At 45.2% G+C, this 11,448-nt stretch overlaps 4 protein-coding genes across 4 annotated transcripts; 1 reads left to right on the top strand and 3 right to left on the bottom strand.

Moving 5' to 3' along the window:
• Positions 1 to 2,042: 2,042 nt before the first annotated feature.
• On the bottom strand, positions 2,043 to 2,803 carry PG986_007734 (uncharacterized protein; the record flags this gene model as incomplete). The annotated part of the gene is made up of 3 exons (XM_066843956.1): positions 2,043 to 2,238; positions 2,301 to 2,577; positions 2,770 to 2,803. The coding sequence occupies 3 exons, from the start codon at positions 2,801 to 2,803 to the stop codon at positions 2,043 to 2,045; spliced, it is 507 nt and encodes a 168-aa protein (XP_066700068.1).
• A 439-nt stretch (positions 2,804 to 3,242) lies between these two features.
• PG986_007733 (Versiconal hemiacetal acetate reductase) lies at positions 3,243 to 4,395 on the top strand (the record flags this gene model as incomplete). The annotated part of the gene is made up of 4 exons (XM_066843955.1): positions 3,243 to 3,256; positions 3,332 to 3,668; positions 3,742 to 3,855; positions 3,913 to 4,395. 4 exons carry the CDS (start codon positions 3,243 to 3,245, stop codon positions 4,393 to 4,395), a joined length of 948 nt encoding a protein of 315 aa, XP_066700067.1.
• Positions 4,396 to 5,749: 1,354 nt separating this feature from the next.
• PG986_007732 (uncharacterized protein) lies at positions 5,750 to 7,389 on the bottom strand (the record flags this gene model as incomplete). Its single annotated transcript, XM_066843954.1, has 3 exons — positions 5,750 to 5,831; positions 5,891 to 7,295; positions 7,368 to 7,389. 3 exons carry the CDS (start codon positions 7,387 to 7,389, stop codon positions 5,750 to 5,752), a joined length of 1,509 nt encoding a protein of 502 aa, XP_066700066.1.
• A 2,468-nt stretch (positions 7,390 to 9,857) lies between these two features.
• PG986_007731 (Protein kinase-like (PK-like)) lies at positions 9,858 to 10,952 on the bottom strand (the record flags this gene model as incomplete). Its single annotated transcript, XM_066843953.1, has 2 exons — positions 9,858 to 10,784; positions 10,926 to 10,952. The coding sequence occupies 2 exons, from the start codon at positions 10,950 to 10,952 to the stop codon at positions 9,858 to 9,860; spliced, it is 954 nt and encodes a 317-aa protein (XP_066700065.1).
• Positions 10,953 to 11,448: the final 496 nt, after the last annotated feature.

Here is an 11,448-nt window from a genome sequence, read left to right as displayed (position 1 = left end):
TATATTACGATACTGTTTTTTAGCGATCTTATTTGTAACGTATAGTCTTTTTTATAATATTAAATATTAACGTTTTTTAAAAAAGGCTCGGAAATAATATTAATATAAAAACTTTTAATTAACGTTACCTTATTAAGCTTAAAGTTAGTTAACTCGCTTCGCGCCGTAAAAGTATCCTTTATAATTTTTATTTTATACTTTTTAATCGGAAACGTAGTTATATCTACTTTTATAAATTTATTAGCCGAGGTTAGTATTAAAAACTTTAATATTAATAAATTCTCGCTATTAATAATATAATAGGAGCTATAATTATTAATTAAAGTCGACTATAAAAGGTTATATAGTTTTTAATTTTAATAAATCGATATATTAAAGTTTTTTTTAACGTTAAAAAGAATATAATTAATAATCGCGTATAATACTTTTTTTTATATAGAACTACTTAAATTAATTTAACTAAGCTTAATAAACTATTAACGTAGCGAGGCCTATTTAATATCGGAGTTTAATCGATGTTTAATTTCCGCGTACACCTCTTAATTTAAATAAATTAGTCGGTTAAAGGGTTTATTTTTAGTTTTTTTAATAAAAGTATACTTTAAAAAATAATAGTTCGTTAATAGCTAGCGATAGCGTAATCGAGTTTCGAAGCGAAGTTTATAGGGGTAATCGTAATTTAATAAGCTTTATAATTTACGATTATTAATTAATTTATACTCCTTTCGCTTATTATTAAGCGAAGCGTAAAACGAATATTTTCTCTTTTTTAACCCGTTCCGCTTTATTTATTTTTTTAATAACGAGCTTAATATAATTAAACTTATTAACGTATTTTTATTTACTTCGTGTAGTTAAGTTTTTTTAATCGACGTTAATTTTATCTTAATATTAATCGTTTATTAATCGCTTTAAGCTATATACGGGTTATTAAGTATCTTTATACTTCGGGGATTCTTTTAAAAACCGCGTTCGTATAAGCTTTACTTTATTACGTTAATTAGAGTTAAAAATTCTTTCCTTTTAATTTAACTTGCTTTAAAAGTTTATTATATTAATTTTAAAAGAAAGTAATATATAAATTCGCGGAAAGTTTAAATTATTATTTAAGTTAACGGATAATATTTAAAGCGTAAGTAATTAATTTAACTTATAAATATTATTATAAGCTACGTTAATATACGTTTTTAAAACCGTAAACTTAATTTATTTATTAATAACAATAAAAGCGCTTTTCCGTATTATATAGCGGTATATTTTTATATTTTATTCGCTTTATTTAAGCTTAATACGCTTTATAATATCGTCGGTAAGCGTATTATATATTAACTTCGAGTTCTTTACCGTATATACGCTTAGTATAGGGTTTATTAAATTAGTTTCGTTTATTAATTAAAAGTTTTCGGTTAAACCTTATTTAATTTTATCGATTATACGTAACTTAGGTTTATTATAAAAATAAGCGTCGTTAAGTATATTAAGATCGAGGTGTATTTAAATGCTACGTTTAAAAACACTTATTTTAAACGAGTTATATTAATTTAACTAGTTTCGTTTAATTTTAAGCTTAATATTAATTAACTTAATAAAGGGTTTAAATATTATAGGCGTTATAAGAGTAATAAGAAAATAAAAAAGTATAAAAAAATATAGATTTAATATCGTTTTTTAATACGTAAGGTTTAATAAAATAAGCGGTGTAATAATAATAACGAGCTTATTTAATAAAAAACGCTAGGCTTATAATTATCGCACGGTAAAAAACGTTCCGATAATATATTAAGTGCTAAAGTACTATTTAAAGAAAAAAAGAAAAATAAAAGAGAAAAGTGCTACCGTACTAATAAATATATAAATAAAATGTTTAGCGTAGCGCGCTAAGCGCGTTAAGGGGCGAACCCCTGTCTCCATCCTCCTGCGACAGAAGTACTCTTCGTTGTCCCTTCAAAGGCTCGCGGATGATACCGCTGGCAAAGGAGCTTGCCGCGGCAGATGGTGCGCCCGGTCGCACGATGACTGTTGGTAGCCGCACAATGCGCCCATCAAGCAGCTGCTTCCGAGAGAGGTTGTTCAAGTAGGTTTCTACCATCAACTTCTGGGATCCATAGTTCGACATCGGTATGGGACAAGTCATCTCGGTAATCACTTCGCTGGGTGACGCCGGCTCGTACACTGCGAGGGAGCTTGTGAAGATAGTGACGACTCCGGGGTTGTACTCCTTCGAGTGGTCTAAGATGGCTCTGTCGAATTTTTATCAGAATGCCCGCGACCGAGTATATCGCCCGAGATAAACGACTCACCGATGGCTATCCCAATTGACCTTCCAGCCCAGTTCCATCTGGGCTTCTGCAGCCCCGGGCATGAGGCCATGGAGAAGATAAACGGCAGTGGACTTCGTGGAAAGTAAGGAGGAAATGGCTTGTGTGTCGGTCAGGTCGCTTTTGGCGGTAGTGATGCGGCTTGCATGTTGCGATGAGGCAGAAGGAATGGGAGGCTCAATGACATCAGTCAGAGTCAATTGAAGTTCGGCTGATGACTCAAGTAGGGCTGTTGCCAGGAGTTGGCCGATACATCCGGCTGTTGTCGGTTAGCGATGAAAAGGGGCATTCATAAGGACAAGTCAACTGTACTTGCCAGCTCTGGTAATGAGAATGTGTTGTTTGGACATATTTGCAGTATACGCCGACAGACTTGTCAGACTGAACGAGAGATGGTCCTGTATGGATATTAGAATCATATGCCAAGATCAAGCCTATATTCGGTGAATACTGCGGTATCCAACCGGAGCGACAGCGACAAGCATGACTACGGTCATGAACTCGGCGTGAGTCAATCCCCGCCCTGATACAATACCCCGAGTACCCCGCGCTTACTACGTACGCTGCGAGAGAACATCGACTGCGGATCCGACTTGCCAAAACGGGACTGAGGATGCTGTCTTGGCCAATCAGAACTGTCCTCTAGCATCACGGAGAGAAAGCCGATGTACAGACATGCATACCCCAAACCCCCAACTCCAAAATTGACCTGCTGGTAGGTATCGATACGCAGCTTCATATGTAACACGCATTACTGGTTGGAGAGGACTTTCCCCATGACCATCGCGGATTCAGTCGGTTCTGATATGTTCTAAAATCAGAATATTGTGTATACTGGCACCAGAGCCGTTGCGTCACTCATAACAAGACTCAGACAGTTGCACATTGTCATTGTGCATCGGGTATTATCTCTCTAATTCAATCATGGAGTACACTCAGTACGTTGTCAGACTGCCCATTACACTTATTACTGGTTTTCGCATTCCTTCGGCCTCCTAATGTTGTTCAAACAGCTTAGGGAGCAGCGGGCTCAAGGCGTCAAAGATCATACTCGGGTGCATGACCTTCGGATCCTCAACATGGGAAGGTAGTCCCTGGGTATTGGATGAAGAGGAGAGCCTCCAGGTGATCAAGGCGGCATATAACCATGGCATCAACACATACAGCAACGGAAGGAGCGAGGTCATCGTCGGAAAGGCGTTGAAGAAGTTCAACATCCCCCGCAGCAAAGTGGTCATCATGACCAAGATCTTCAACCCGGTCATGGATGACGACTCGCGGCCTGCGCCGGTAAACGACGGCCCGCTGGTGAACCAGATGGGTCTGAGCCGAAAACATATCTTCGAGGCGGTCGGCAGGTGCCTCGAGCGGCTGCAAAACCGACTACATAGGTAATTTCGTTCGCTTGTTAGTTCCGTAAAAGCTCGCTGCTGATACCAATATATCGTCAGACGTCCTCCAGCTCCACCGCCTGGACCGCGAAACGACGCCCGAGGAGATCATGCGCGCCCTGCACGAGGTCGTCCAGCCGGGCAAGGTGCGCTACCTGGGCGCCTCGTCCATGTACGCCTGGGAGTTCGCGCGGCTGCAGTAGACGGCGCGCCTCCGCGGCTGGACCGAGTTCGTCAGCATGCAGCCCTTCTACAACCTGCTGTACCGCGAGGAGGAGCGCGAGATGCTGCCCTTCTGCCGCGCCACGGGTGTGGGCGTCATCCCCTGGAGCCCGCTGGCGCGCGGCATGCTGGCCAAGTCCCGATCATCGTCGGCTGCTGCTGGCGCCGACAGCGAGGGTAAAGGTAGTGTGCGCAGCCAGTCGGGCGTCAAGACTAAGAAGTGGTTCGCCGACGCCAATCTCGAGATCGTCGACGCCGTCGAGAAGGTCGACAGGGACAGGGGCATCAGTATGCCGCTGGTCGCGACGGCGTGGGTCCTGCATCAGGGCTGCTGGCCCATCGTCGGGCTTAGTAGCGAGAAGCGGATCAAGGAGACCATCGAGGCCCTCCAGGTCCAGCTCACGGACGAGGAGTGTAGGTTCCTCGAAGCAGGGTACCGGCCGCGAGATATCGAGGGTATGTGAGATTGATTGGGTAGGTATTTGGCACTTTGGATAGATTTCAAGGGATACAAGAACCGAAGACAGCGTAATGCAATAACTTCCTTGGACCGAGTTGTTGGCGCGGTGGTGCACCTCTAATGATACTTCTCAGTTATGCTTGACTTTCTAAGGGGCCCTTTGTTTATACATATATACCTCTGTGCAGCCCATTTCTGTCACATACGACCATATCCTGCTGAATACTAGGGATCCCGTCCGCTCTCCCATATATAAGCAGCAGAGAGGTGTATTACTGACAGGAGACGGAGCTTGACCGTTTTACCTATCCGGCCTTCTGAGACGGTCATTGTTTTGTACCTTCTGCCCACTATCTTCCCCTTATCCTCTCATGGCCCCACCAACATTCAGCCTAGCTGGGCGCGCATGTAGCGATTCTGCGTTTATGCATCGGCCAACGGCCAATTACTAAAAAGCTATCTATGTAAAAGGGACTGTATAGATTGCCTATAAGAGCGTCGAAAATGATGCGACTAATCGGATTAGGTGTAACTAGTCAGGCCGCAATGACGATCAATCGACCCAGTTGGCGCCGACTGTGTTGGCAGGATTGGTGCTGGGTTATTTGAGCAGTCCAGTCTCTTAAACCGTGACTCACTGAAGAGCAAGTCAACGGTGCGGCCCGCAGCCAGGCGTTCTAGAAGGCAGACTGCAGATGATAAAATAATACAGCACTAGGCTCCGCACCCCGCCGTTTGTTTTTCATTAGCCACAGCGCCGGGATTGCCCGCAGTGTAGAACGGCATTTATGGTATCTGAAGATTGGTGGTCACAGCATTACCGTAGGCCGGGCGTATATTTCAGTATTAACGAAGACGTAAACCAGGCTCGTTGTTTGCAAAAGCAAGTCCAAGTATACTGTTTAACGCACCGCCGTACCCAAGTAGTCCGGCTATGTTTTACCCAACCGTGGACTTATTGCGTGCCAATTCGCAAACCATCCAATAAGCAGTGAGTGCAGCCTTCCTATCTAAGGTCGTGTTCGTGCAGGCAGCAGGGTCAAATATTCTGAGGTCCTTCCCCTCACTTCTCGGTGCAGGCCTTCGTAGCGTCTGTCGTGGCCTGGCCAGGCCATTGTAGCTCCGTTCCGTAGTGGGTCTGAGCCGCATAATTAGGCTAGGTCTTAACACTCCTGGACCATTAAACAATAAGAATTTCCTCGCTTCGGCATTCCTGAAGAGCGCCTGCTAATACCATAGAGAACCCTAACCCCACGCGCCGGTAAGTAACGTCTGTAAGGGGCTGTTTGACCAAGAGGAGACCGAGAAAAACGTCCTTAAACGTATTGTAGGACAGGTTAGCCAGTGTACTGCATGCACTAGTCGCTGGGATCAGCACCTACATATAGCGCCTCATCATAAGGTAGATCTTCGACGTTGAGTTGAAACAGGTTGATTTGACTGTCGATCAAATCAGCGTTATGTATTGGCCGCGCGATCGAAGCTGTTAGAGTCCATACTTTCGGCAGTCCGCAGCAGTGGTAGTCATTAGGGGAAGGAACTGCATTATACCGCAATGCCCTCCATCAAAAATAGCCACAGCTTGCATTCGTTGATTGCTAGAATGAGGAGACTCGGCAAAGCGAAGTAGCGGCTGACGCCGACCATTGAACCCCGAAAGGATCCCATATATATTCTGAAGGCCGGGAAATATTGCATTTGGCTTAAAACCGTGCTCGAAGTTGGTGTCGGCGGAATAGCAGGTTATTGTTTTGCTTTTGAGCGACAATACACCGGACTCCGTTATGTGAATGCTCCTGTGGTCAATAACAGTTTGCAACTCCATGCTCTGCGTGGTCCAGAAAACCTTTTCGCCACCTTTTGATGCCCATGCCCAAGAGGGTATTTCCACGATATCTTCAGAGTTGGGTGCACGTTCATCAATCGACCAGAGAAGCTGACCGGGAAGCTCAGACTGGAAATATCCCCATTTATATAGATCCCCAGTTTTCTTTTGTAGTTCCATGGCGTATCCTCGTAGAGCAATGAGACGGTCCGACTTGTACGTATGTTGCCTTCGAGAATACTCCTGGAGTATATGGTCCCATTCCTTATAGAACTCGAGTTCTACTCCATGGTTGGCTTCGTCGTATTGGTTCTCTTTGCAACACCACACTGGGCCTACTGACGTGAAGTTGATGGTCCTCCTTGCGAAATGGGCTTCCTGTAAAGTCCAACCTCGCTTTCGGAGGGGGCAATCACTTAGAGGAACTTCGGTCGTACGAAGTATAGATGCGTGGATCAAGCCTCTCCTATCGCCAGTTGCTGAATAGTATGGGAGGTCCAAAACTGCTTGATTCCAGGGTCTGCTTTTCGCAAAGCAACCTTGGTGTACGTTTGTCGACGCCGATGCGGCGATCACTAAGGAAGCGTTTTCGTATACAGTTCCCATTTTCTCAGCTTCTGACTGCCAGTCTTGTTCATCTCCTTGGATAATGCAGAGTCCGTCAACCCAGAGGTACCTAAATCCAAGCGCGCGAGTTATCTGGACCGCGTCTTGGAAGGCTTTCGGTAGATGTTCAAAGTCGATCCCATCAAGACGGTCTTGAAGGCTCCCCTTGGTAGTGAGAAAGGTCTGCGTGTTTGGGGGTCCCCAGCAATAGCTAAGCGCGCAGTACTGCCCACGTAACCCCTTGCTTTCCAGAAGAATGAGATCCTTGGCTGTTGTCTTGCCAAGATCCAGAACGCGAGTAGGCAATTCTGGTCCCGTCATCTCATCGACCTCGCGTCCGGATACGGTACGTTTACAATCTTCGTCTAACGTTAGACAATCGTTATACCAAGTCTTGTATAGAGACATTGCCTCCAGGCTGTCATCTGTAGACAGTGGTGAGTTGAGGCTGACAAAGGCAGCAGCCCAGGTTCCTTTAAGTTGATCAGTCTTGGGACAACATATACTAAAGCAGAGAAGTATTCATAGATTAGGGAGAGAGGTACTTTCATCAGCCCAGACTCGCATCTCGAACCCGTGTTTTGATTGCATCATGCCTTTCTCAAGGGTCAATGTCACATGAACACGACCAAGATCGTTGTCTAGACCAAATGATGGAATCCAAAATTCGACAATAGCAGTCCCGTCAGCAATCTCCCGTGACTCATGATTGATACTGCCCAGTAATTCATTATACCAATAGTTACATAATCGGCATGTGCTGTGGTTTTGTAAAAGATTTAGTTCCGCTCGGAGACGTGTTTTGCTATATTTGTCGTCGTTATTTGCATAATCACGCGCTTGTTCAACAGTAGAGATCCATAAATGATGGCAAGCCTCGCACAACTCCGCTGCTTGTTCAGTACAATTGCACAAATGCTGGCAAGCCTCGCACATCTCCACTGCTTGTTCGTTGATGTGTATTGGGGACAGTCGGAAAATTTGATTTAGATGGAAATTGGTAAATACCACACGTATTCACTGGATGCCTTGATGCGAGGACCATCTGGTGTTTTATAATTGATGATGATGATGATGAATGTCAATTTGTTGTCCGACCGGAGGCCCGGGCCGCATGTAGACGTTGGCCCCAATGGACTTATTTCAGCCAGAAAGGCAGTCATGACTCACCACCAGCCGGCGGGCAACCACCATATGTCCAATACGGACGAGTAAGAAATGCCATGGCTGCAGGCTGTATGCCGAATCCTGGATGTTGGGTGTGATGCAAAACAGGCTATTGGTTGGGAGCGAAATGGAAAAACACAGAAGAAGGTAGAGAAGGCGGGGTTCATAGTCTCTAACTGATCCTCGCATAGCCCTGCCACCGAATCGAGTGTCAAGTTATGAGTGCGGGCTATGAAAAGACTGGGCGTATTTTTATCAGGGCGGCTGGTTCAAGGTTGAGCGTGATTGGGCTACTCAATACCTGCGAAGCGAAGGTACAAGGAGAACGGTAGGAGAATCTGTAAATCGTAGAGGATAATATACGGTACTAAGTACCGTTTTAATCCGTTTTGCTTCAATCTAGGCCTTTTTGGCATGGCTCGTGCGGCGGTGCGGCGTCTTCCCTTTTGGAACACTTTATTGTGTAAGGTCGGCATCCGCTCTCCCCCCAGGTAAGAGCTTAGAGAGTCATTTTACAGACAGGAGAACGGAACTCGGACGGTGCTGAGGGGCTGTACCCTCTACTCCGCACCGTTTTCCCTTTCAGGCCGTGTGAGACGACCGTTCCTTTGTACCTCTGATTTACCATTTCCTTCTACAAACCAAAATTCGGGGTGCGTATAGTAGTTCATAACTCGCCTCGGTTAAAAACGTCAAAACGCCATCCAAGAAGGTAGCAAGCCGGGTCAGTTAACCCCGATCGCGTAAGTCGGGGATGGAATACAGTGTTAGAGCGATAGCACATTAATCCCTTTAAGGTAGGCGTGCATTTGTGCGCCTGCTCTATAGCTCTCACCCATCTCACTTCTCTTACCGGTGTTATCTGCCTCTTTCTAAGGTGAAGGCAGTACTGCTTACACATATAGGTAAAACCGTCCGCTGCCGCGCCCGTCAAAAGAGCCTGGAGGAACTCGGCAGGTGGAGGCAGATGGGCGACAAGTAGTATAAGTATCAATCGATGCCAAAAGGCAGGTTAAATAACCACCAGCCCCGAATTTACCGCAGTGGCTATATCACCCTCTGGTTTTAGTACTAAAGACAACGGATAGGGTTACCCGTATAGTAGTTTCTTCTTTCCCGCCATCGTTCTCTTCGTCCTGCTGGGCGTGGAAGACGTGGAAGACTCAGGGGAGGCCGGTCTCAGCCTCTTCCGGGCGGGGCTATCGGAAGGCGAGGTGAGTTGGTTACTAACGAGGTCGTCCACATCCGCTTTATCGTCATCTAGTACACCGAGGTCAGCTAAAGCCAATGGGGAACCATATCACGGGCGGTATACAGGTAATATAATGAGTGCGTCGTCTTCAGGTTCTATTACTACAGTCTATCTGGGAGTCGTAACTAATATGACAAGGATGTAGCTCAAGTAGCTACAGTTCTGGCTTAGGCAGGAGACTATCAGATATACCAAATTAGAGGCTCGGTACAGGGTTTCGGGAAAATCCGCAGGAAGGTTTGCGTAGGGGTCTTGTCTCAACATTCGGCTCGGTGACCCAGCGCCGTGACATTGCCCGATTTGACGAAGGCCGAACGGCTAAGCGGTTATGTGACGAGGCGCAGTTCGATATCACAATCCACTAGCGATTAACAGCGGGCTCTCCAATCTCTCTTTCTACAGAGCCATTGACACGATCATTGGTTTTAACGGTGGAAACCTAGGACAGTTCCTACATACAATAATCCCAGAGCTGGCGTTCGGTTGCTAGTTCACTCTCATAGTCCCTATATCGTTTAAAAACCATATCGACAATCCTTAACCATCGCCGATGAAGTTTCGTGATGAAATGGGCTTTAGTATAATCCCAGTATTCCGGATACCATCCCGAGTTTTCCTAATCCACGATCCCAGAAAGCCTGCCGTTACGCACCAGGACATTCCGCATGTTCAAGTCCGAGTGAGTAAAGACAATCTTGTGGCCGCTACAGTGAAATACATCTGGCAAGGCGGGTGTCTGGAGAGTCTTGTTGAACTGCTCCTCGTTGACGAATGGCCCGACGAAATCTCCTCGGTCCTCGTCGTAATCCAAACACATGTTAACTCGGTGATCATAACATGCCTCATCAACCGCATTGCTGATGGCATATTTGGATAAGGCGTCCTTTGGTATCGCTCGAAGCTGTTCAATGCATCTCTGCAGATCGTAGACCAATAAACGTTCCTCATCTTCACTAAGCGTATCAATGCATGATCCCAAACGAACGCCCGAAACTCGGGAGGTGAGGAGGTAAGACTTGTCCGAGTCTGATACAAGATCGATGGGGCAAGGAACTGGCATATGTGTATGCTGTCTTATGAGGCGCAACGCACCATACTCGTTGGCCAAGCCTTCGTGCCATGTCAAGCCCGCCGTCTTGAGATACATGCCGAACGGAAGTTGTTGGACTTTCAAGCTGCATGATGACCCGTACACCTTCGCTCCGATAAACCCCAAGCAGCGATAGATTAGAATACGGAGAGAGGCTGGCGTCAAGCGCCAAGTCGAGATGAGAGTGTTCACGAAACGCTTGGGGAAAAAGTGCTGCAGCGAAGTATGCGGCAATTTAGTGGCTGGCTGTAGCTTTTTACCAGCGATCTCCCGAGCAACACAACTCCATCGGAAAGGATTAGCAAATCGTGACAAAAGTTGCAATGAAGAAATGTCTGGAGTGACCATACCGGAAGCCGAGTGGTCTGTAAAATAGCTTTTCCGAAGCTCTGGTGTCTTGTCATGAATGGAAGGCCATGGCGGACCTCCAATGCGGAGTGCAGCAACATAGTACTAATTCTGTGCAAGCGAAAGTGCAATTTTGATAAGCGGGTATGCGTGCTTCCGGATAGGGCGACGAGAAACTTACAACAGACCCTTGGTTAAATGTAAATTGATAGAATCCTTAGGATAACGCCGTTGCAGCGGATTTACGGACAAGCCAATATGTTTGGTATGCATCGTGAGATTCTCCATTAAGAACCCACTGCTGTAATTCAGGGCCAATAAAAGCTTTAAGAATATCGTGTAAAGACTAAGAGGAGCTCTATTAGCTAAAATTAGATGGTAGAGGAGACGGCGAAAAGACGATATAGTTACTTTTTCGATTAGCTTCTTAATTAAGAGTAAGATGTAACCCCCTCTGGCTAACCCCCCCTCACTAACCCCCTTAAAATAAATATAAAAATTAATAATAACATTAATAAATAGGTTAATTAAGTAATACATACTATATTTTAAGGTCTGTTTTAGCTCGTGCGTATTATAATAGAGTTACCCTTATTACTAGCTCGATTTACATTAATTTTTACCACTTTACCGGCGCCCCTTTTCGGCTTTTTCTTAGCCTTCCTTTTTTAACGTTCTCTTAAACCTCCTTAATGTTTACTATATAAATAAAGCCCTTATTAGGGTCTTTATCGACCTTTCTCTTTTTTAAGCCCTTATTTTCTTTAAA

The sequence above is a fragment of the Apiospora aurea genome (assembly GCF_038362705.1).
Source record: "Apiospora aurea strain CBS 24483 chromosome Unknown utg000005l_segment0_segment0, whole genome shotgun sequence".
Taxonomy (NCBI): Eukaryota; Fungi; Ascomycota; class Sordariomycetes; order Amphisphaeriales; family Apiosporaceae; genus Apiospora; species Apiospora aurea.
The sequence above is the reverse complement of the archived record's forward strand: the minus strand, read 5'-3'. Positions and strand labels throughout refer to the sequence as shown.